Below are 24,718 nucleotides of genomic sequence, written 5' to 3' on the forward strand. Positions count from 1 at the left end.
TGACTTGCCCTTTCTAACATAAAGGTCATGACATTCCTGAGATTACGGATATTTCAAGCAACTCACAATTGAATGTTAAACTACTTTTGCCAACCATTATTGCTTGCTTTTGCAGAACTAATGTGTTGTTTTATAGACTGTTCAATGAGAGGAAACTGGGTGATGTTTGAGCATCAACTAACGCGAAATTGAAAGACTGACATTTTAGCCAAACCCAGTAGCAGTATTACACTGATGTACTGCAGTTTGCATGCCACATGCTCAGTAGATTCTTTGAGTTTTTGCTCTGGTCAGTTGTAGCAAGAAGACAAACTGTGTGGCTTGTCCTGAATCAGCATGTTTTCCTCTCTCCACAGAGTTCTCCGCAGGATTCAACCCCTTCACCAAAACCATCCTACATGGACACATGACCAGCAGCAGCTGACAGACGGAAGAATACACATAAAAAGGCAGACGGACAGAAATGAACGGCAACAGACACCGACTTAAACAACAACCACTGCGGCTATGCCGACTATCAGCACGCACCGGAAGGATATGGATTTACTTGTAGTTTTTATTACCTTTTTTTTTTTTTAAAAGAACCCGTGGGGAAAAAAACATCTACTAGTAGGCTAGAAGCATGATTTCGTATAAAACAAAAAAAAAAACAAACACAAACAAACAAAAAAAAACTAGCAACCAAAACGTGCTTCCTGTTATCTGTATCAGCATGAGTGACTGCTGCCGCATGGCCTGTCTTTAACTACAAACACTGAGGGAATACATGGGGTGGGTAAAAGGGTGGGGAGGGATGGGGAGGAGACACTGCTGTATGGGACAGGCATGCAATGTAGGGTATGGTCAATCACTGGCCTGTTTTCTAAACCCACAGGGAAACGTTTATCACACTTAAGAAAAAAGGGAGACTAAAATAACAAGAATTACATAATCTCTAGGCAACAGGTTACTCCCCCTCCTCCCTGCCACACTCTTCCAGCTAAGAGCATCACAAACTAGTTTTAAACCTGTCCCAGTGCTCTCAAAGTCCAGTAAAGCTACAATTATCACCCAAGGATATCGGTGTTGTACATAATATCGTATGCACTAAAATGCTCTACGTGACTGTGTGTTACGTGTGTTGTTTATGTTATAAGATCCCTATGCGATGCCACTGATGCTGCTGTTTCAGGTACATAAGGAACTCCTCCCTGTTTTTCTTGTTTGGTTCATTCTGTCTGAACCTATATATTATTCTATATATCTTGAGATCTCTGTGGGTACAAGAACATGCAAATGTTGTGTCGCTCTGCCTGTTTTAAACGTCAGACTTTGGTGTGTCAGGTTGTTTGTTTCTTTGTGCTTTTCATGTGCTTTTTACCCTTTGCTTTTGACATGTTGACGTGTAGAGGGAAGACATTATTTACTGTACTAGGGGTTTTTGAGCTTTGGGAGGCAGGTTACTGCAGTTAACCTGCCTCCCTGACCTTCTCTGAGAGTGATTTGCCTTGTGGAGAGGGTGGAAATAAGATATACCATGAATGACAGATTACCGCGAGAGATTAACCTTCTACCATCCCACATCTCCGCCTTTTCTCGTCATCAGTGTGCTGTATCCTTGTGAGGTTTGTGTGTTGATCAGATGTCTGCCTGAGCCAAAATCCCAGTACCTCTCTTCACCTTCAATCTTACCCTTATGGCCCTACCTCCACCTCTCACCCTCTCACCCCCTCATCCCTCCAGTCAGCCTCTCAGAGTAGATGTAGCAGTCCTGTCCACCTCCAGCAGGGGGCAGGATCTCACCTCCAGCTGTTTGACCTCATCATGCAGTAGGCCTATCTGATACCTGATAACACCACCACCCATGAGGTGAATTTATAGATCATCTCACCACCACCGGGAGATGTCACTTGATGAGGGTAACGTAGCTGAAATGCTGGTAATTATGTAGCACTGGTTCGACTGGGTAAAAGATGAAGAGTCAGCTGGAGAAAAAAAAAGTGTTGCGTCGAGGGTCAAGGACGTGTTGAGCTTTGATGTTTGTCTCCTTGGCAATTCTTTGAAGTGTAGCAAAGACAGTCAGTCAGTCAGTCACCAATCACTGTGATGAGAAACTGTAATACTGACCCGCAACTGTGAGTGTGACCCTTCCCGAAGTGTGTCTCTCGTTTTTACTTTTTTCATGATTTTACTGTCTTAACTGTACTTGAGAAGAAGCAATAACTGCTTACAAAAGGAAAGGATTGTTTGAGTGTGTGTGTGTGTGTGTGTGTGTGTGTGTGTGGGTGTGTGTGTGACAGCAAGAGCTAGAGAAAGACTTTTAGGATCATAGTTCATGTTCTTCCTAAACTCGGGCTTTCAGTCTGTTTATCACAGCTTTAGGCTACTTCTCACTCCACTCAGAAATGATGTCAGTACATTAGTATCCAACATTTTATCACTTTGCCGCTTTAGAAAAGAAAGCTATTATGTTTTAATGTCGTTTTACAGATTTACAGTTTTTACAGTAAGACTGGGCAAACATTGGTATGACTACATACCAGCCATCCCATGATCTGCAAAGTGCCCAGTGTCTGTTTTTGTTACTCATCAGGGAATGGAGGTGTGTTAAGTCATAGTTTTTAAACCTTAATGACATTCATATGCACCTTGAAAGAAATCCTACTGTATGCACGCATGTGTGTGTGTGTGTGTGTTTGTGTGTGTGTGTGTTGGTGTGGGTGTGATTTTAATATCACATATTAAGTCCTGGATAATGGGACATTGAAGTTGTGATAATATCACAGGAAGTAATATTGCAAATGGACAAAGAGCAGAGGCTCTCAGATTATACGTGTAACTCTAATTCACATATTTTTAAAAGTTGATTTACCTCAATAAGCGTGCCATCTCACATTATATCAATTATCTACATGCATTTATTTCAAACCTTATGTTAGACATTGAAGGCTTTATTATAGTAACATTTGTAAGTCACGAAAACGTTGCAATAAGCACCCATACATTAAGTTTTTGTTTAGTACGGCTTTCCAGCCAGAGATGATGAATGTAAAGTCTTGGTATACTGTAATTCTTGTTATAAAGTAGTCATATGTGTTGGCTCTGTAACTATAGTAGATGATAGGGTATACACTCTGTTGTTTCAGCTCAATATCTGCTGATGATCATTAAACATATGACTTCATTCTCATTTCATTACAAACATACATGCAAATCATGTAAGAGGAGAGATTTAAAGAGCGAAGCCTCAGATGGGTTTTTCACATTTTAACGATTATCCCTTCATCAAATATTATTTCTATTTTGTTGTTTTTTTTCAACAACCACAATAAGTCAGATGTCAATAATGAGCACACAGAGTACACAGCAGTGTAACGGTGTCTCACCCCTTATGTCATAGCATACGGTTTGCTCTCTAAGGGCTCATAATTATGGTATGCTTGGATTTGTTTCTGAAGCAGGGGACATTTATAAATCCACTGCTGATGTCAGGGATGGAGCGAGGGGGAGGGGGAGGGAGGGGTCTGATGAAAAGACAATAAGTGGGGGGGAGAAGCAAAGTTAGATGAAAATTGTGGGGGAGGCTTGGTGGCTCGGATGGCTAGTCTTTCAAGATGACAAGCATTTTTCCTCAACACAGCCCACCCCCTGATCTACTTCTGCCCCCTTACCAAATATAAGACTGAGCCGATTCTAAGGCTTCCACGTGGTGACAGTTTGAATGTGGATTGAACGGAGGAGTCGCAGAGGGAGGAGTGGTCACGGCAGAAAAATGAATAATGGAAAGCCCTGCACTGAGGGACTACTGAGATGATGCCATGCACCAAGTTCATGCAAAAATATTAACTGTTGCAAAAACTAGAGAACACATGTATATTCCTTTTAGAATGGATTGAAGACATTATTAACGCAATAGCATATTACTCAATACTAAGGAATGCAACTGCACACATGCACAGAAAATGTTTTTAACATAAAAGGCTATATATATATGAAATATATGAAAATATATATATATATATTTACTTAGAATGCTATGCACCCTTACTTGTCAACTGGGATTCTAGTTATGTTATGGATGTACTTTTAGCATCATACAGCTGTAGCTACCAAGAGACTGTTGAGTTCTGGGTAATGCCTGCAACCTGGGGATAAATAGGGGTCTTGTGGGTATTTTAACTTGTTTTGTTTGCTTTTTTTATTGTTATGGAGAGTCAAACATGAATTTAAAATATACATGTAAAAGCCTTTTAATCCAATCAAATCCGAGGACATCTATTGACAATTTACTCTGTACACCAGCTCAACATTTACAAAATTAATAAAGAAATGAAATGTCTTTGTGTATGGCGTGTATGCTTTTGTGTGAGATACCCACATCCACCCACACCGAGCCACTGCTCATGCCATATATTTGAACACAATGTTTTAAAAACATGCAGACATGCTGGATTTACCTGGGCCTTCTCATCTGCATACCACTGAGCAATTTAAAGGCAAAAAAGTAGCAAAAGTTTCAAGCTGAGCTACTCTTCCAAAACATACATATAAATAGACAAATATATAAATGCTCTGATGCACAAGTGGCTAGACCCTGTTTGGCTACAAAAATGGTTATACGTGTCCATTTTAACTATTCATGAATCAATTGAAATTATCAAAATGCAGTTCTATAAAACAAACAGCCATTGCATGTGTTTGCAAGAGGTTTAGGCTATACTTAAACTGGTGGTTTAAAGTTTAATTGATCCTTCTATGTTTATGTAACTGTGTGCAGAATGTGCATAAGCTGTACCTGCCAGTAGGGGGCGGAAAAACTTCACTTTGCCCAACTCTGGAGTATTTTTCCCTGCAGCCTGTCTGTCTGTCTGTGCGTCTGTCTATGTGTTGTTTTGTGTGCATGTTGAGGCTGAGTGGAAGTGGAGGAACGTGTGCTCAGGTCCTTTTAACAAAGAACCTGGACACTTCGTGTGTGTGTGTGAGAGAGAGTGCATGTTGTAATATGACACATTTAGATACTACCTTTCATCATTTGCACTTATGAAAAAGAGCTATTTATGTTTATTTATCTGAGCCATTCTCTTCTGCCAAGGCATTATCTGAAGCAGGCGCGGTGTGGCTTTGTTGTTTTGTAAAAGAGGAGGAAAACAAACAGGACTTTCTGCCTGTTTCTTGTCTATTTAGTTAGCTAGATATAGTTTATTTTACTTGAGCGAAGATGTCCACTGACTGCCAGAAGACCACTGCCAAGGCCATCCCGTCGACCAAGAGGGTGACCATCAGCGACGCGGAGCACATGCCCCACGACTACTCCACTACTCCCGGGGGGACTCTGTTCAGCACGACCCCGGGTGGTACGTACCGTTGTTTGTGTTGTATTTACATGTGTGTGGCGAAGACTTACCCACGACTGTATGTGTTTTATACTCTTGTCTAGCAAGCATCTGTATTGTCAGCAAGTGGGGAGAGTTTTCATGCTAACTCCATGAGGTCGGCTGCTGTCAAACGCCGCTGCACAAACAGCTGCTAGCTGAAGTTAGCTGCTAACGCTAACTAGCATGTGTGTTCGGCTGGTGAGACAGGAGAAATAAACACTGACTGACTGCAGACATAAACATAAGCTGTGATCCACCGCATGTAGGTATTATTAGATCCTCTCGTTACTGAGGTGCTTTCCTTTTAATTGAGATGCGGTTTGGGGTTTTATGATGGTGGGCTGGATCAGCTGATTTATGCAGTGGTGGAAAATAACAAAGTACATTTACTCGAGTACTGTACTTAAGTACAATTGTGAGGTACTTGTACATTACTTGAGTATTGCCGTTTGATGCTACTTTATATTTCCACTCCACTTCATTTCAGAGGTAAATATTGTACTTTCTACTCCACTACATGTATTTGACAGCTTTAGTTACTTTTCAGATGAATATTTGACACAATGGATAATATAACAAGCTTTTAAAATACAACACATCGTTAAAGATTAAACTAGTGGTTTCCAATCTTTTTGGCTTTTGACGTCTTACAAAAAGCAGTGTGTAGTCGGGGTCACATTTCAGATATCTATGAGTTGTTAACAGCTCCACCAAATAGTGATTTTTCCCTCTAAACTTCTCACATGGTTTCATTTCAGTAAATGTTCAAATGATCCAATATTTCACCAAAAATCAAAGATTAGAGGAAAAGTCCAAGAACTGAAAACAGATTCGTTTATCAGAACTTTGTTTTTTCTTCTTTTGTCGCCCATTAATCATGTTACGACCCCTCAGATTTATCTGGTGACCCTTTGGAGGGGCCTGACCCCTAGGTTGGGAACCACTACACTAAACTAATAAACTGTATATAAAGTAGTTGAAACTAGCTCCACCTCCAGCTTTAACTACATCAAGCTGCTAATACATATGTACTTTTATTTAAGATTTTTTGTGCAGGACTTAAACTTGTAATGAAGTATTTTTACATTGTTGTATTGGTACTTCTATGTAAGTAAAGGATCTGAATACTTCTTCCACCACTGGATTTATGAGAACAGTAGCGACACCTACTGCTGGTGACCACAAGTCACTGACAAATAAGCTGTGATTGGTGCTTTCTGTGTTATTTTAACAATATTTTTTTAATGATATATGTTTAATTTGTGGTTAATTTTTGTAAAGGTTTGTTTGTAAGGGACATTTTATATGAAACAAGATCTGAACTCCTTCATGTGGTACCCCTCCTCTGTATGGTGTGTGTGTGTGTATAAATATTTATATACAGTCTTATAAAATACTTAATAAACAGTCTATGGTGTGGACCAGGTGTTCCTCATGTTGTGGGGACTTAAATCTGTTTACACACAGTCATATGTGGGGATGAAGACTTGGTTTAGGGTTAGGGTAAGTTTCTAGGAAATAAATGTAAGTCAATGTATTAATTTCCTCTGAAGTGATGGAAACATGGCTGTGTATATGTGTGTATTTATGTTTGCATGCACAGCTGATGTGCAAACCCTATTAGACCCACATACAGTCTATGGTTACACCCAAAAAGGAATCCTTGTCAAAACTGTCATGTCAGTCTTGTGATGCAGTTCAGTTAAACTTGTGCTATAATTGGCATTTGGCAACACATTCATTATTAACATGATTTTGATTTATGTTAAATACTGAGCTATTAGTTCCTATTTGGTGATAGCTTGTGACAGTTTAATTTTACTTTCTGTTGCTAATATTTTAGCTTTGGTTATATGTGTTTTTATCAGAATCAGAAACAAGTTTCTTGCGAAGTAGGTTTACACATACAAGGAATGCCTTAGTGTGTTGTAGTGCATAACAGTCAAAAACTAGAATTTAAAGAGAAAAATACCACAAAAGACAGCGGATACCTATATAAATAAAAAATTACAATATGAAATGTGAAATACTGTAAATATAGTAAAAAATATATTCTAAATGAGAAGAGCTATGGTCGGCCCATTCTTAGACTTCATTTAGTCCTGTTATCACCGGGGCTGTACAGACAACAATTTTGTTACCCACTCAAATGTGTCTGTAGCACTGAGTATCGAACAGATAGCAAGTATCTAAAGTTGGCCTTTGAATCTTGTCAGACTTTTAGTCTTGTTTAGCCTTTCTTTTCTTCACATATATTCTGATGTAAATCAGAGTTTTGCAGATTTTAGACTGTTTCATTACGCAAAGTACTTGTACGACTGCTCGTGTCCACTCCACATTCCACATTTGAGAGGTTCGACTTATATAGTTGAATGAAAAAAATCTTCACTTTTGCTATTTTACAGCAGAACATGTTGGAATATGCTTAAAAACTATTCAGATTTTAGTGTATTGTGTAAACTGACTTGTTCTCTATCAGTACCCAAACCTTAGTTCTGATGGTCATCGTCCTCTTTTTCTGTCTCTTCACACATCAGGTACCAGGATCATCTATGACCGAAAGTTCCTGCTGGGGTGTCGCAGCTCTCCAGTGGCCAAGACTCCTCCACGAGGTCTGCCTGACATTCCAGGGGTGACCAGTCCTCCGTCCAAAGACACCATTGAGAAGGCTCGTAAAGGAGAATTACTGAACAACAACAACAACATCACCGCACCTGATAGCAACGACACTGGTATGTTCACAGTTCAGACAAACATTACACATGTCTGAATGCGTTGCAGCCCTTAGATTTTTTTTAAATAGGCTATTTTTATTTTAGATATTTATATGGTCTCTGGGTAAAGCAGCATAAATCACTATGAGGGGGATACGTTTTTTTTCCCCACTGGGGATAAAAATAACTCAGACCAGACTCAGGCAGAAGCAGACCAGATGGGGGGAAATCCTCAACTTCCCCTCCAGTAAATCGCACCCTGGTTATGTCAAGTGTATCAGTAGTAGCCATTAGATCATCAAAATATTTTTGCATTGCTGCAATTCTGTCTTTCATGGATAATGGTATCCAGTTTGTAGTTTTGGACACAGAATGCAAGGAGGCAATAGCCTGATAATGAGACTTAATTGCCATATTGTTTCACTGTATTGTTCAACATATTCCTGTCAGCCATGATGTCCATATTTCTGGTTAGGAGGGGTAATAAATGATTTTTATTCTAACCAACTTATAGCGAGCGACATACTGTCCTGCAGACATCAGTTTTACTTGTCATGGAGGCCGTGGTTTTGCTCAAAAGGAGAAGTTAATGTTTTTCATGTTGTTCAAAGAAGCTTCGTTGTGGCACAAGAAGATGACTTCTCCATTCTTAACTGCTCCTACAAGGCTCGGTTGTTTCTCCTACTAGGGAAACAGCCATCGATAAGCAGAACACTTGACCTGTTTTAATCGCTGAAAACAAAACAAAACATGGGCAACAATTCAGAGAATGAGGAAGTGAACCTGATATGTTTTCTCGTTCATATTTCCTTTCATTTTTATTTTTAAATGGATTGACTGAGTACTTACACAAGACCATAAATGTATAAATTTAAAACATATTTATATTTCTGTTCTTTGTATTCAAAAGGCATAAACATTTGATGGCCTTTCAAATCAGATAACTCTAATAATACTTAAGATAAGAGATAATACTGCAGCAAACTTATTCATCAGCATCTTAAAGCATTTTAACAATATTTTAGCAGGTAATGACAGACATGAATGTCTTCCTGACACAGAAATACACTATTTTATGAGACAGGTAAGAATTAATCCTGATTGTGTGGGTTTCTGCTGTTCTGTTTGTGAAATATGTGTATTTGTGTGTTTTTAAGGTGAGGATGCACAGTTTGAAATGGATATCTAGGTGGTGCCGGAACAAGTATTAAGATGTCAGACTTACCAACAAGATGCTGTGAAGGGAGGCTCAGAAGTACCTTCTCTTTTCCCATCATCCATTCCATGAAGACGAAGGTTCGCCTTCAATATCTCCGGTGTCTTTAAGTCTGTCTTTGTCAATCTACTTTGCTTGTTTTGTACAGAACAAATCTGTATTGAAACGTTTTCTGTCGGCCTCAAGGCTCAAAAATGAATCCTGTGTCATAAAGTGTGCCTTCCTGTAGTGGCTACAAGTTAAAAATTAACACTGAGAAGTACTTCACACCAACAAAGCCTCATCCCTAAGAATCGGGGTAAATGAATGAAAAATGAAGATCAAAGGGGGGAAAAAAATCAATTTGCTGATTTTTTTATAACCATTCCAGAAGGATTGGCCTCTCAGTGTGCGTTTATTTCCACACATTTCCTGACACCTCTCCTCAGATATTGCCTTGAAATGTTCAAGATACTGTATAATTTTTGACTGTACTCTTAAAAACGAGTTCTTGACCTTCATACAGAGAATGTAGAACATAATTTTGTTGAATTTTGAAACGGATTTTCACACGGTTTGTAGGGTGACAAAAAACATTAAAGAAAACACCATTAAAACAAATATCTTCTCTTTGTCATGCATTTGTCAATGTGTATTCATGGTGTGTTCCTGGTCAGTCTAGTGCAAGTCAGTGGATTGTATTTTTACAGTAATTGGGGTCCTGACTTCAGCCAGTTCACTGGTCTGAATACACATTATCCTGGACAGTGAAAGAACAAAAAAGCCATAGATTTAGTTATTTCAGTGATCCATTCAGAAGTAAAGATGGGATGAACACAACACAGTGATTTTTAATTAATATCTACAGTTTTCTATTTGAAAGAAAGTGTAAATCGAAATTTTTTAAATGTTAAACCTCGACTTTGATGGGTTGCTTTGCAGCCTGTAGTGCTTCCTGTGCTCCTCTGATTCTGCACAAGTCATATCAGTGAAATTCCTCAAGAGGCTCACTGACAACTGATAACCTCAGTCAGCCGCCTGGATAAAGAGGGGTCAATATGCAACTGTACATAGCTGAGACAAACTCCTTCCTTCCTCAGTGGAGAAATGTCATCATGCAACATTTCCACTTCTGTTGCTGCCACCTTGTTGATTCACTGTGCCCAGATTATTCTAGACTCATAGTGAAGTAGCTCGCCAAGAGTCATGTTACTTTAAAGCCTCTAAATTACTGGATGAACTAGATGTCACTGTACATCCAAAGCTAAACAGTGTTTCACAAAACCTTTTAGTAAATGTTTTAAACGTTCCTCGCTCTCCAGTTTCCAAAGATGGGAGAGTCAGGTGGAATATTTACATTTAATCATCCACATATGAATATGAGCAGTTATGTTCAGCATGCAGTGCACTGGTGACCAGTCTAGTGTCCTTCTGCCTTTAACGAGTGCATGTTGAAGGAGACTGTAAATAAGAATAAATAGGAGAAGTAAAAAAGCAAAAACTATTTTTTGATTCAAGTGAGATGATGGTTTCAAAGTGCCCATTCACTGTTTTACTGATAGTGTGAAAAGCAAATGTAGTACAACAGCAGATGTGCTATATTCAGTTTAGTTCAAAATAATTTTCCCCTCAAGTACACATCCACAATTCATTTACACACATAAAGATAGTCTAGAAATACAAATATGACAATGTTAAAAAGAGTTAAAACACACGAGGATTAATAGCAGTAGCTGGTCTATAGCAGGCCAACAATATCCAACACCACAAAGGCACATGTAAAAAGTGTCAAAAAGGCAAACTTCCATATGTTTGTTTTACATACAGGAAATCTAAAATACATTCCTGGTGGCATAATGATGTGCACTGACATCATTATTAAAGTGATTATAACAGAATTTTGAGTAATATAATATCAAACCTTTGAGGCAGGGCCTATCACATCAGTTTTAATTTGTGGTAGAGTGAGACAGTGTTTTAACACCAGTGTGTTTTGGACAGAAATGTTTGTCCAGGATGGAGTGGATGTGTGAGAACTCGCACATGATTTTAAGGTGAAGACACCGAGCTCCTGTTACTGTGTGTTGTCTTTTCTGGACCAATAGTGTCAAGGTCCCACCACACCTTCATGATTACAAATGGCCTCTCACCTAATACGGACATTGTACACTATAACTCAGAACCAAAGCATAAATAATCATAGGCCTGTAAGACATTTGTGACAGTGTAAGCTCCTCACTTCTTCAGGTATTATCATTAATCAGGTGACTAAAAGTGAAAGTAACAACAGAGCTCTGTCTGGTCTTGTGTTGGTTGTGAGGTGTGGATTGAACAGTTTCATCTGATCAGTTCCAGTCCACCCTGTCCTTCCTCCACAGTAGCTTCAGCATCCAGACGTTTTCACTCGCCCCGTTCGCCCACTGCTCTCTGTTTGTTTGGGGTCTAATCTTCCCTTGTCACCTCTGCTTCCTGACACCTCCCCACACCCCCTCCCCAAAATAAACAAGTGCTACTACTTTTCTCCCCCTCATTGATCCATCCTTCAGTGTGCTTTTTCTGTGTTGTTCTACTCAGCCTGCATGTTTGATCACAATCAACAAAAGAAGCCTGACCAGAAAGAGACACTAATGACTTCTGATGATGTGTGCACTGTAACGGGCCTAAAGATGTGGATTGGGGTTGAGGAGAGAAAATACACTGAAATGTTAGCTGGTCACTAGTCAGAAGAGGCAAGTGGGATTAAGATGCAGATGAGTATCTATGAGCAGGTTGAGCCTCTGAGAAGTGCTTTTTGTTAAGCCTGGAAGATTCTGCATAACAAGTAATGTGTATTTCATTTTGTATAATAGCTACTGCAAGGAAGATTCAATAGCACATAAATTAAATCCAGATAAAAACTGACAAACTAAGGTCATATATATATATATATATATATATATATATATATATATATATATATATATATATATATATATATATATATATATATTTTAATAACTAATCATAAAGTTGTTTATAGAAGCAAATAATGGCCTTAAAGGTTTGAATCTTATCTTATAGTAAAATCTTTATAGCACTGAAAGATTTGACTTTGAAAACCATCTAACTGAATTCATTTGAACATTTTAATAGTAAATTAAAAATTTTGCTATCTCAAAAACCTTATTCCAGTATACATACTTTTCAGGGTTCGATCTAGACAGAAAATTCAAGTACCCAATATTCAAAAAACATAAAACACAACTCTCATGTCAAAATATAATGTTTTAATATAGTTTTCATATTTTATGTACAAAATTATACACATTATTATATACATTATACTACATAAATAGATTAAACATATAATATTTCCATCTTGAGACTTTCTCCATACTAAAGACAGAGTATAATATTGTGTTCCACCCGGTATGGATGAGGTATATTTGGGGTCATTCACCATCATAGCCTGTCATTTACAGTCCAAAATAAAGGAAAGAAAGAAAATAAACAGGAACTATGGTCATCTTTTGTTCAACTAAAGTTCAAGATTATGCTCCATCAAGAGTTTGCTCTTGTGTCTGCCGTCAGTGACAGCCACACTCTTCGACTATCATGTCCACATGGTGTCGCAGAGACAGATCATCGTTCTCATAGTACAGCATAGAGAGCGGGCTGAGGCGTGTTGGCACACAGGATGGGCAAGACACTCTTTCTGGCTGGTGATGTCGCAAGAGACTCTGCAAAACAAATGAATGAATCAGCAACTGTACAAAGCAATGAGATTGAGTAATATTCCAAGGAATCAGAGGGATTAAATTAAAAAAAAAAAGAAGTTGTTATCTTACCTGCATGTATGCGTGGTTGGTTGGATGGAAGGAATCATCCAGAGGTGTAGGACACTCTCCTTCACAGCGATATGCATTGAAGCGCTTAGGGTGCACAATCCACTCGTCCCAGCCGATGTGGTCAAAGTCCACCCACATGTCCACCTTCCGACACAGTGGCCGCTGGACAGCCTCTGCTGCTGGTGCCACAGTTGGTGCAGCTCCACCAGCCACCATCACCCTCTCCATGCGGTTTCTTTTGCGGCGTCGACTCTGACTGTCACTGCTCGCTCTGTCCATAGTGACATACTTGGAGTTCTCCACTGTATGAATGAGACTATACGCTGCTTGGCCTTCCTGACGCACATTATGTTTGAAGAATATCACCATCATGACCCGGTTTGTGGTTGGATGATGTATTTTTCTGTCTTGTTTTCCCAGATTCTTGATGAGGGCCTCCCCTTCATCCTGAGCACCGCTCCCTTCATCTGTCTCAGGCTCTCCTGAGGCCTCCTGGCTTGACACTCCATCTCCCTGATACAGCCAGTATTTTAAAAGAGCAGTCACATTAACAACCTTCCATGCGGACATTGTGCTGTTAGGTGATATGCCAATGCTCCCCAGGAAAAGGTGCTCATCCTGGCATGATGTGCTGTCCGGGTCACAGCTCTGCTTTCGAGAGTGATATAAATCCACGATGGCACGCTTAGAGGCAGAGAAAGCAGGTAGTCTGATACGAAGCTCTGCCAGCTGGACCAAGTCGCTGGTAGAGATGGATGACATGTCAACCACGACTGTCCATCTCTCACCCACTTGATGGCAACCTAAAAATGAGACAAAACATGTAAATGGAAACTCACACAGCAGTCAGCCGTCTTGGTGATTCTGGGTAAACCAGATCCCTGGACAAATGTCAAAACACTGGGGTGGGAGGGTGAACAGGACAGGATGTGTATTGAACCCCCCTGTGCAAGGCCGTCTGAGGGCTAATATACACACCCTCTCACATAAAACAGAGAAAGCCTTTAAAGTCGAATAAGCATTTTGACACTTGCTGGGTTGTAAAAAGGGAGGGTCTGATAACACAGATAGCGCACCAACCAAAGAGCTGCTGGAGGACGGAGCATGCTGAGGATAAACTAACATATACAGTATACAACATAGTTTATATCCAGTGGTAAATGTAAAAAACACATTAAAACCATATAGATTAGTTTTAAATGTACCATACAGACACAATTAAGTTTACTCACCTTTTGCCATAAGATTTAAGACGGAGTCAGAATTGTGTGCTGACAGGTTGTCTCCCGGTGTAGTAACAGTGTTGACAGCTACTGACGATGAGGAATCAGCAGTCCTGAAGGAGCGGTACAGCTGCATCATGTACAGAGGGTATCTGCTGTGATGATTAAAAGAGAGATTTCTGAATGCTAAACTGGCCTCAAGGCCTGTGTGATATCTGTGGCCCTGAGCAGAGAAGACAACTCCAAAACAGCAAAGAAGGAGCATGCAGAAAACCGTCTGGACTCTATCTTCCATTTCTGCTGAAACTCAAACAAAACCTCTTAACAAAAATAAGAGAGGCAAAGATCCCCTTCCTTCCTCCAGCTGGTCTCAGGCTGAAATGATGCTGTGTGCAGACGGAGCTCCAGACAGGCCCCTTTATAGTGGACAGCTGCCCTTTGATGACCCCTGACCACTTCAGGCATCTGAACAGTCCCTCTGATCACCAGAGCACATCAGAGGGCCAGAAAAAAAGAAAACATTTAGCCAAGGTCATTGTCCTGTCAAACTGCCTCAGCTTTTATATTCATTGAGGAGCTTAATCCCATTGAGATGTAAAAATCAGTTAACAAATAACACTTAAAATGCTGTACAGCAAATTAGCACCTTACTGTATATAACAAGTGATGGGTGTAACACAAATTGTACAAATAAGGGAACTAAGAAGAAAAAGACAAAACTTTAGAAAATATGTGATAATAAAATGGACAGTACATCTCAAATTTTAGAAAGTTTTTTATTTATTAACATATGTCAAGAGCAACAATATCTGCTGTATTTGCCTGTTCCAGTCAGTGAGGAATGTCAAGTAAACTGTCTCCATAGTCGTAAAAGTACAGTATTTGTTTACAGGTTACACATGCTATATATTAAAATCACTTAATCGTTCAGTGTTTCAATCACTCAGCAATGTGCGTTATTGTATGAGGGTGAACATTTGTTCCTAAAATTCCAAGTAGAATAAACAGTACAGTAGAAGAAGAAACTTTATAACTACCCAGTATATCTAAAAACAAACAAACAACCAAGCAAACAAAAAAAACGGAAAAAAATGTAACAATCTTAAAGTTGAACCCCTTAGCAGTACCACATTCAACTAGCAACAATGATCTGTGTGTTTCATTGAGCATGGTCCTATAGAAACAGCAGCTTATCAATAAGAGATAACATTTTTAGTAGTCTATAGTTGCTCCATGCTAGATGAGGCTCATATTTATTAATGTCAGTTAAGAAACTTGAGAATGACTGAGGTCTAACTGGTCTGTTTCCCACTGTTGATGGTAGCTGATGAGTGTCTTCTCATAAAGCATTAAAGAAGTTCTTCACCTGTGTATGAAAAGGAACTTTAGGATCACAATGGATCAAAAACACATCCAGAAACAGAGAAATGTACCAGTGGAATAAGTTCTCATTAGATCAAAGACAGGAGTTAAAAAATTAGGTCTCAAACATGAGGAGAGGGCCCTCATGTGGTTAACGCCTGCACAGCAGCTATTATGTCAAAGTGCACTAGATAAACACACCTGTGTTATAAATTGCTCCCGTGCCTCTGGGTCACTCTGAAACTCCACACTGGCATCGAGTTGTAACACAGGTATGTGTTTCAACTTCTCAAAATGTATTCTGAAAAGAGAGAAACAAGCTGTATTAGACTCTGCGTCAAGGTAACAGCCTGAAGTCCCCAGACCACACACTGCCGACAGTCACCTGTTCACAGCCAAGCAAAAAACAGCTGTGAGGAATGGCATTCGAAATGGTGATTGTTGAACAAGACTCAGAGCATCCAGTAGTACGATGGCTGTGCCTAAACTGCTGTTATTCATTTCACTTTTAAAATTCAATTTGTTTAAATATTTCATACCAGATTCTGGTAGAACAATTTACAGGTCATATGAGCTGGATACTTACATTTCCTTACATTTATACATATAAAAACTGTGCACAACAGGTCTCAGATGGCATTTACAGAAGCCATCTGATTGTATCAGCTCAGTGTATCCTCCCTGACCACTGAGGTCCACCATTGCATTTCAGCAGTGGTCACCAGAAACAGCCTTATTCAAAACATAAAGATCTAAAAGACACACGCAACACATACGTGATCCTATTAACACTCACTCAGTGCTCTTCTCAACAAGCCACCTCTCATGTTGAATGTGCAGCTTATTCAGATAGTCAAGTTTCACCCCCTTCTCCTCTGCTCTTCCCCGGTGCTCCAGGCGCTCCATACATTTCTGAAAAATTCACAAAAGTACCATGTCACCTTTTTTGCGTACAAGATTCATGTATCTCTTGTATCTCTTGAATGCAAACTATGAAATCTCCATTGTGCAAACCTCTGGCTGGGCTCTGAGGTAGATGATGCCCTCCAGCTCCACCTGGTGTCCAAACTGTTCCACGAGCAGAGAGTGCCAGTCCTGGTAGACGGCCCACTCTGTAGCGTTGATACAACCGAGCTCAAACATGTTCAGGGCGAAGATGTATCTGACAGGAAAGAGTGTCAAAGACAATTTTACAAGAATGTATTTCCTCAAAAACTTTCATAATAATAATAATAGTCCACCAAACACAGTGTTGTTTAGTAACAACACTAATAATATGGTGACAACATGTTAAATTTCTAACATTAGAGTAAGTCCCTGCCTCACTCTGGTAGGAATTATTTGTTTGACTAAACAGGATTTTGACACATTCTTGCACATATGGAAGGATTATGAATGCACAAAATAAATGGAGCAAGAAAAGGAGTTTCTAACTTCCCCGTCATGATTACCGGAGTCACTCACCTGTCGCTGTAGACCGAACGCTCATACACCTGGACGGGTGTTCCCTCTGAGCTGATCAGGTGAGCTGGAGGAGGCTGCAGCTGTGTTCTCAGCCGGCTCATGCAGGAATACGTCTGGAATGTGTAGGACCAGCGCTGGGGGTCCTGGTACATCATCTCTAGCAGGTTGCTCACTGTCGTCTGGGGGGATGCATCTGCCCCCTGCGAATGAAAGCAATCGAGATAAGATATAGTCAGCTTGCTCTCATTTGATATTTGCTGTGAGCAGTTTTTAAGGTGAGGAAATGTGCACACCTGCGAGGTCCCACTTTCAATGTTCTGCCACTTGCTGACAGGTTCTGCCACCACCTCCCAGTCTGGACAAGCTGATTTCAAGAGTCTTGCAAAGGTCGACTTTCCAACAGCTGATATATAAGAGAATATAAGTACTGTATCAGTGGTGGAAAGAAACTAAGTACATTTACTCAAGTTCTGTACTTAAGTACAATTTTGTACTTTACTTGAGTATTTCCAATTTATGCAACTTTTTACTTTTACTCCACTACATTTCAGAGGGAAATATTTTACTTCCTATTCTGCTACAATTTATTTCACTGCTAAAGTTACTAGCTACGTTTTTCTAATTTTTAAATGTGAAGATTTGCTTTTTTCCTTGTCATTATGACAGTTATTATTATTATCTTAACTTTTTAGACTATTAGATAGACAAAACAAGCAACTTGAAGACATCATTGTAACCTCTGGGAAATTATAAATTACATTTTTTCACATCGTTTTAACATTTCATTGACTAAACAATCAATCCACTCATCAAGAAAATGATCGATAGTGAAAATTATCGTTAGTTGCAGCCCTAGCAAGGGGCCAATTTATTCTTTAAGTATCATATTGATATTGATACTTTCAGTAAATTTTGCAATTAATACTTTAACTTGTAATGGAGTATTTTCATATTGTGGTATTGATAGTTTTATTTAAAATTGTCCTCCACTCAAAAATATGCTTTTCTTCTTGTTCCTACAGTTGGATGTTTGAGCTTCACTGTGCAGAATGATGTATGTGCAGAGATTGACACTTGAAGGCTGTTTTCACATTTATCTGCTGAAAGTGGAAAGGTTTCTCTGAGCTCATTGAAAAATCTGATTTTAAAGGGTGGACCCACAAGCATGACTTGTGCTATAACAAATAGCTTGGAGCTAATTGTGGTCCAATATTCAGCTTACACAAGTGTAAAGTAGAAACTTGAAGCCTCCAGTGCACACACACTGAAAATTGACTTTACGGTGAAGTAGGAGACATCTTGCGTCCAGCAGGAAAACTTTTGAAATGAAAAATATTTGCATATTCATACATGTCTATACATGTCTGGAGGGGATCTTTAAGTAAAAGGTCTCAGTACTCTCAATACTCCACCACTCTACTGTACATGCATTGCCACAAACAGTGTGTATTATTACAGTACATTTGGTCTCTATGTTTAAGTTTAAAATACTGCGCAGATACTCTGATCTTACCAATGTTCCCCTCGATAGAAACTCTCTTCACTCGAGTTTTTCCATCCTTAGATGAAGCTGTACTTGACAGACACCTTGGGCAGGAAAAACTTTGCTTCCCTGCCTTATGAGCCATAGTAGTGTTACGTAAGCTATTTGATGGCTGGATCATGGCTTTGACTGCAGCTCGCAGGAAACTCTCGGATGTTTTCAACTGTGGAGGAGGCGCATTGTATCCAAATTTCATAGCCTGTACCAGACCTGTGTGGGTTTTAGATTTAGTAACCCGGTTTAATAAAACGCGTCGATATAGTGCAGACATCATTACAGACATACCTACAATAAAATGTGGATTATCGCATTAATTAGCACCTTAGTATACTTCCTAATGTTAATGAGCAGTTATTTTGCATCGCTCGTGTTTACAAGCTCGTGTTTCCTTCATACATCCTTGCTTAGCTAACATTAGCTCATCTTCTCCATGATGTCACCTAACATTTCATGATGAATAATCGTCTTAAAGCTAAATTTACAATTGTTATTTAAAAATTCACAAACACAATCAATTGTTACTTGGGCGCTCGCACTTTCGCCTTTCGTATGTTTGCTGCTTATGGTTAAAATTACTTAAATAAGTGAATGAAAGGAGTGACCTAATGCTACAAACAGTAGCAACCAAAAGCACTTCCGGTACACATAGTTCGTATTTTCGCAATAAAAGCCTTTCGACAACTCAAAAAGAAGATAGAATATTTTTTAAACGAAAATGTGTTTTTTAAATGTCAGATATTTGTTATATTGATTGTACTGTGTTGTACTGTGTGTAAACTTAGCTAAGTTTGTGGTCGTGACAGTTCGTGTAACAGGAAGTATTTCGACTTTGACTCAGATTCTGTGATCCATGACGCCATGAACGTTTTACCCATATTATACAAAGTATTATATATATGTACACACACACACAAATAACAGTCTATGGTCTTACCCTGCGACATTAAACATCATTCGACTATGAATCTTCAAGCTGTATAATTCTTACTTTCGGTTTATATTAATTGATTGTTTATCTCAGGATCATGCTTTGTTGATCTCTTTGACTTTTCTCTACAAAGAAATGCATTTTGATGTGGCATAGAAATGCAGTTTTAGGGTTTTTAGGATACAAGATTAACCCAGCCATTAAAACAAAAGTGATAATGGCCTCGTCACAGAATGCTGACACAAGTACACTTTGAAGACATCCAGTGTTTTATCCCTTGGGTATCATCTTGAACGTCTGTCAACCAATCAAAGAACTTTTCAAACTGGAACAATCTGCATGAGACTGTTTGCTATAACCATAGAAATCATATGTAATTTCACCATCAAACAAATGGTAAATGAAACTGTCTGGATCTCCATGAGCACCAGCCTGTGTTATCTGTGACAAAGTTCACACACACATCATTCTCAATCCATAAACACAAAAGTTGCATGATTGTAATTAGCATTTACTTTCTAAAGTAGTAATGGTAGTAGTAGTAAATATGATCCAATAATTTAATTTACTTTAATTGCTTAAAATTATAATTCCACCATGTTTTGAACACAAATTAAAACCTTTTTAAAACTCTAAAAACTCTTTATTTAACAACCTATCACATCACATTTTATTTGTTTAAAAAAATCACAGTTTGTAATATATTTGAATATACATTTTGCACTAATTTAATCATAACATAAGACTGTTACAATTTGCATTTACAATATTCACAGCAAAGTCTATTCAATTTGTTCTAAATTACAATGATATCACAGATAATGGCAACTGACATTTTAAGCAAAATCATCGCTTAAAACAACAAAGGACAGAATAAAATCAAGAATCTTTTGATCTACATCAATCACTGTTGCATCAGTAGTGATTGATTTCGCTCTCAGTAGCTTGTGTTTTTGATGGTGATCTTCTGAGCTGCCTCAATCTTGTAATCACTAATACCTGAAAGAAAAAAGAAGCATTGTTTAACCAACATGAAACTGAAGCAGCAGATCAAAAAAATAAGCTCTCTTAGCAATTTACAATATAATATTTGTGTGTGTGTGTGTTTGTGTGTGTGTCCTCACCCTCAGTGAGCCCTGTGTCACCAGAGGAGAGGTGCCAGTATCTGCGGTCACTCTGTCTGGCCTGCTCTCCATTCACCACACTTAAGAAAGGTCCCCACAGGCTGGTTTCCGTCTCAAACCTGCCACACAGCATCAAAGATCACTCACTGCTCGCAATCAATTTGCGTGAACTTAGACAAAAACTAAAATGCAAAATTATATGGACTCACACAAAGTCAGGATGTTTCTCCTTGAGGAGCTCGAGGGCCTCCAACAGAGAGCTGCCCTTTGGTACAATAACAGAGTAACTAGCAGTTGCCCCGCTGGATGTCACCACATCCACTGTCACGGCCACTTTAGTCTCGCTTGGTAAAACCACCACAGTATCCATGGGCTCCAGCATCAGAGAGTCTGTAAAAAGACAAATACAGTTACAGACACAACCTGAAATCACCACAGAGGTAAGAAATAATATTGCACATACCATTTTCAACGAGGCACTCCTTGCTTTTAACTGCCAGGTAGGATTTCTGCTGGAGAGCTGGCAGAATCTGAGATATAGCCATGGGGTTGTGGTATGTGTTGCTTCTGGCATCTGTCCTCATGGCTTCCATTGAAGCAGCGCACTCTGCAACCTGGCTCCCCATTGCCAATAACGCCTTAAACACAACACATAATATTTAGGCTGAAAAGATTTTATTTCATTGGGTTTCAAGCGGAGGAAGAGAAGGGAAGACATACGAAAAAAGTAAAAAGTTCCTTACTTGCACTGCCAGGCCTGTGCTGAACTTATTGCCTATATGACCATCTGGCTTTTGCCCAGCAAAGAGCTTCTGCTTGATCTTGGTGAGGGCTGTGTCAAGCTGAACAGCATTCTGCACATGGGAACCAGACTCCTTCACACACTGGAGGGCCATTCCCGCCATGGCATAGGTATCTATAAAATATGCATTTTGGACAGATTGAAGGACAGTTTAATTCGTATCACAAGAAAAACAAAACAAGTAACTGAGCTGTTTGACAGTGAGACTCCTCGATTCCTCTCATGTACAAACATATTGGTGGAATTAACAGGACTGAAGCTAAGGACTATGTACAGATCACATCATAAGACTACATCTTAATTTACAGACCAATCAAAAGTATAGAGCACGGTTGTTTTACGACTCCAGATGTTACGGTCTTCAAGGATCATAGTAAGGATCTCTTTTGTGTGTGCATGTGCATACAATGTGTATGAAACCACATAGAAACTAACCATGTCATGTTTAGAATGTAGTTTTCCTACATTAACTATTAACAATCTTAGTGGTAAGTAGGCTAGCATACATCTTACTGAGAATTTATATCATAAGAATTGACACATAGTGACTGGAAATAACTGATTTCTTACTTATTTTAACAGCTAAAAGAAAACCTTCAGAGGAGTTTTTACTCACCTATGCTCTCGCTGTCTCCATGTTTGAAGTGTTCATGTTCTACTGCCTTGATGAGCTTGTTGCTGACATGGTTGTTGACCCTGACGCCGCTCGCACACAGAGCAAGCACACCCAGAGAGTACTGGTAATAATTGGTCAAAGGGCGGTGGCTGACTGCGTACAGTAGAGAAGAAATAAAAGAAACCAAAAGATATTAGAACATGACTTCATGACAATGTTTAAGTCATTAAATGGTATTTTGGTATGTGCTTTTTTCTCCAATGCCACTGCAAGATTACTACAATGAGGGAAAAAAAGGGTCTGTTCAAACTGAAATAAAAATGGTTATGTCAGTGACTGAAAAGTAATCTGCTCTGTGCTGCTGAATTCTATGAAGAGATAATGTATTAACAGTGTCTGCCTGTAGAATATGAAATATGAAAGAAAGAAATCATAAAGTTTTGAATCCTTTTGAGTTAAAGTAGATTCCAAATATCTTTTCGTTTTCTTTCTGAATAAGTATCCTCAATAAAGAAACTTTTAACTCATTTTGTAGCACAATATGAAAGGAACAGACTGATGAACAGCCCTTTATGACATCTGTTGGCCTTCAGTTCAATTCAAAATACTTGATTCGTCCCTTGAGGGGCAATTTGAGGCAATTGAGTTTGCAAACAAGTACACATATACAATTCATTTACACACAAAAGGTCAGGAGAAAACGTACATGCAATGTGCTGTTTTTCTTGTTCCATCTGGTTCTTCAGGTGTGTCAGCAGCGTCTCACGCTTGTCACTGACGGTGAAGGTGATTGTGTTGAGGTCATAGCAGGAAGACTTCAAAGCCAGAGTGTACAGAGCCAACTGTCCAACCACAGACTGGCTGTTGGCGAGAGAGCTGAGGAAGACACAGGAGACTGAGGTTCAGGCAAGAACATCAAGGAGAAAGATTCATTCAATGGATATACAGATTTTAAATAGCATTACATTTGTTTTGACACAATAATTAGAAACAATTACTTTTGAATGTCATTGTGCAAATGACTTTTCAGTTTGTTCAGGTGTTCACCCTCCTTGGCGAGGTTGTGGTTATCTGAAAGTCTTAACGCCAAGTGGACACTGGGATTGGGGAGTCCCTCCTGCCTCTCCAGAGAGCGAAGGAGATCCTTATTGAGTGACAGGAGCAGCTCACTGTTGGATCCTGCTGTACCTGGATTAAAAAAAATAAATTCAAGGAAAAAGAGTAGCTCAGAAAGTGTGACCACTGACATAAAAACATTTCATTTGCTCTCTCTTGCTGACATCAACATGAACTTTTAAAGTCATTGCAAAATGACGGAACTGCTGCATCAGCATTCACAAGAGGAAACAAAGGAACAAACAAATTCCTAATGTCTCCTCTTGATGCGATATTCATCACTGAAGATCAAAAAGGTGTCATAATTCTCTTTAAGTTCAGGTCGTTTGCATTACTGATGACTGATGACAATTGCACAACTTTTTCGATAAGCAAACAACATGAAGACCATTCAAATTCCTAAATACGTAATTGCAAAATCTGTGAATGTCCAGACCACTGAGCCAATTTGTATTTGTAAACTGGATTCTTTCCAGAGTTGAGAAAGATTTGGTGAAGTCAGTCAGGGGTTTGTTTAAACAAACAACTGTTATGAATTTAAAAAGCACTTTAATTATTGGTGATCGCTGGATTTCAAGAAAACTTACCACATGGCTTACTGGAGGCAAAAGCCAGTAGTCCTGTGATAATGACCAAAGAGTACATCCTGGAGTACCTGTATAACGCAACAGCGACAATAAATCAACACATTGACCTAAAACGTTAACGCAACAGCTGTATTGTAAGACACGGAGATCACAAAACTCACATATTCATGAGAAAGGAAACTACACAGATGTCGAACAATCAAACTCAAAAAAACTGCAAAAACAATCAATCTTAAATAACTGCAATATACCTATGGATTAAATGCACAACTATCTAGTCAGTGATGTTACGTAAATATTACAAGACTGTTATTACAATAATTTTACATCGGTATTGTAAGAAGCCTGTGAGTCTTTTGAATTTCGCAGTAAACAATGATTTGTTACCTTCTCAGAGAGAATCCAGAGGCAAGACTCAAAGCTAAGTGAGGGAACAAGCAGAGACAACAGCTTCTAGTATTTCACTGTCACATGACTCGTTATTTGAGATGACACATCGATGAAAAAAGCGAGAGAGTCCCTTTAAACACCGCCGTGGGTCGGAACATAAGCAGGAAGTTGGGGGGAATTATCTTGTCAACTGCTTACTCTTCGTTAAGACGGATACAATAAAAGAGGCAGATACTTATCTAATTGTACACAAATCATCTTCCGGACTCGATTTGATAACTGACGCTAAGTAGCTGGAACTGGTACTATGATCACTACACAAAAACTTCACTCAGGAGATAACTTTGCTTCTGTACCTAAACGTGTTTTACACAAACAAAGCCTGTGTAATTGAAGTCGTTTCCCCACAATTACTACAAGTCCCACAATTCACCTGATGTAACATGCGCACCTTCTAGAACCTTGACGAGTCT

General features: G+C 39.1%; 5 protein-coding genes across 10 annotated transcripts in view; 2 read left to right on the top strand and 3 right to left on the bottom strand.

Annotated features, from left to right (window-relative positions):
* Positions 1–3,181, top strand: part of ank1a (ankyrin 1, erythrocytic a) — a 108,634-nt gene extending 105,453 nt beyond the window's left edge. The window contains exon 46 of the mRNA XM_042421220.1: positions 357–3,181. The gene's annotated coding sequence lies outside the window, so the exon portion shown is untranslated. The remainder of the gene's footprint in view (positions 1–356) is intronic.
* Positions 3,182–4,840: 1,659 nt separating this feature from the next.
* On the top strand, positions 4,841–9,884 carry LOC121903950 (eukaryotic translation initiation factor 4E-binding protein 1-like). Of its 2 annotated transcripts, XM_042421391.1 has the most exons (4): positions 4,841–5,028; positions 5,162–5,333; positions 7,892–8,086; positions 9,226–9,884. In XM_042421391.1, the coding sequence occupies exons 2-4, from the start codon at positions 5,198–5,200 to the stop codon at positions 9,255–9,257; spliced, it is 363 nt and encodes a 120-aa protein (XP_042277325.1). In that variant the 5' UTR covers positions 4,841–5,028; positions 5,162–5,197; the 3' UTR covers positions 9,258–9,884. The 2 variants fall into 2 exon arrangements, with proteins under 2 accessions (XP_042277325.1, XP_042277324.1); XM_042421390.1 differs by having other exon boundaries at positions 4,842–5,333.
* Positions 9,885–12,626: 2,742 nt separating this feature from the next.
* Positions 12,627–14,666, bottom strand: spaw (southpaw). Its single transcript, XM_042422586.1, has 3 exons — positions 14,323–14,666; positions 13,091–13,893; positions 12,627–12,982 (listed from the first exon to the last, which is right to left on the bottom strand). The coding sequence occupies exons 1-3, from the start codon at positions 14,606–14,608 to the stop codon at positions 12,830–12,832; spliced, it is 1,242 nt and encodes a 413-aa protein (XP_042278520.1). The 5' UTR covers positions 14,609–14,666; the 3' UTR covers positions 12,627–12,829.
* A 404-nt stretch (positions 14,667–15,070) lies between these two features.
* On the bottom strand, positions 15,071–19,288 carry dguok (deoxyguanosine kinase). 5 transcript variants are annotated; one of them, XM_042422589.1, is made up of 8 exons: positions 19,205–19,288; positions 18,653–18,892; positions 17,433–17,542; positions 17,140–17,339; positions 16,690–16,837; positions 16,472–16,587; positions 15,877–15,976; positions 15,071–15,679 (listed from the first exon to the last, which is right to left on the bottom strand). In XM_042422589.1, the coding sequence occupies exons 2-8, from the start codon at positions 18,876–18,878 to the stop codon at positions 15,653–15,655; spliced, it is 927 nt and encodes a 308-aa protein (XP_042278523.1). In that variant the 5' UTR covers positions 18,879–18,892; positions 19,205–19,288; the 3' UTR covers positions 15,071–15,652. The 5 variants fall into 5 exon arrangements, with proteins under 5 accessions (XP_042278523.1, XP_042278524.1, XP_042278522.1 ...); XM_042422590.1 differs by having other exon boundaries at positions 18,653–18,845; positions 18,968–19,278; XM_042422588.1 differs by having other exon boundaries at positions 18,968–19,278.
* A 963-nt stretch (positions 19,289–20,251) lies between these two features.
* On the bottom strand, positions 20,252–24,333 carry tcn2 (transcobalamin II). Its single transcript, XM_042421444.1, has 10 exons — positions 24,243–24,333; positions 23,856–23,923; positions 23,151–23,340; positions 22,859–23,028; positions 22,153–22,305; positions 21,478–21,650; positions 21,198–21,372; positions 20,944–21,124; positions 20,735–20,853; positions 20,252–20,609 (listed from the first exon to the last, which is right to left on the bottom strand). Exons 2-10 carry the CDS (start codon positions 23,911–23,913, stop codon positions 20,548–20,550), a joined length of 1,281 nt encoding a protein of 426 aa, XP_042277378.1. The 5' UTR covers positions 23,914–23,923; positions 24,243–24,333; the 3' UTR covers positions 20,252–20,547.
* Between the last annotated feature and the right edge of the window lie 385 nt (positions 24,334–24,718).

The sequence above is a fragment of the Thunnus maccoyii genome, chromosome 9 (genome assembly GCF_910596095.1).
Source record: "Thunnus maccoyii chromosome 9, fThuMac1.1, whole genome shotgun sequence".
In the NCBI taxonomy this organism is placed as follows: Eukaryota; Metazoa; Chordata; class Actinopteri; order Scombriformes; family Scombridae; genus Thunnus; species Thunnus maccoyii.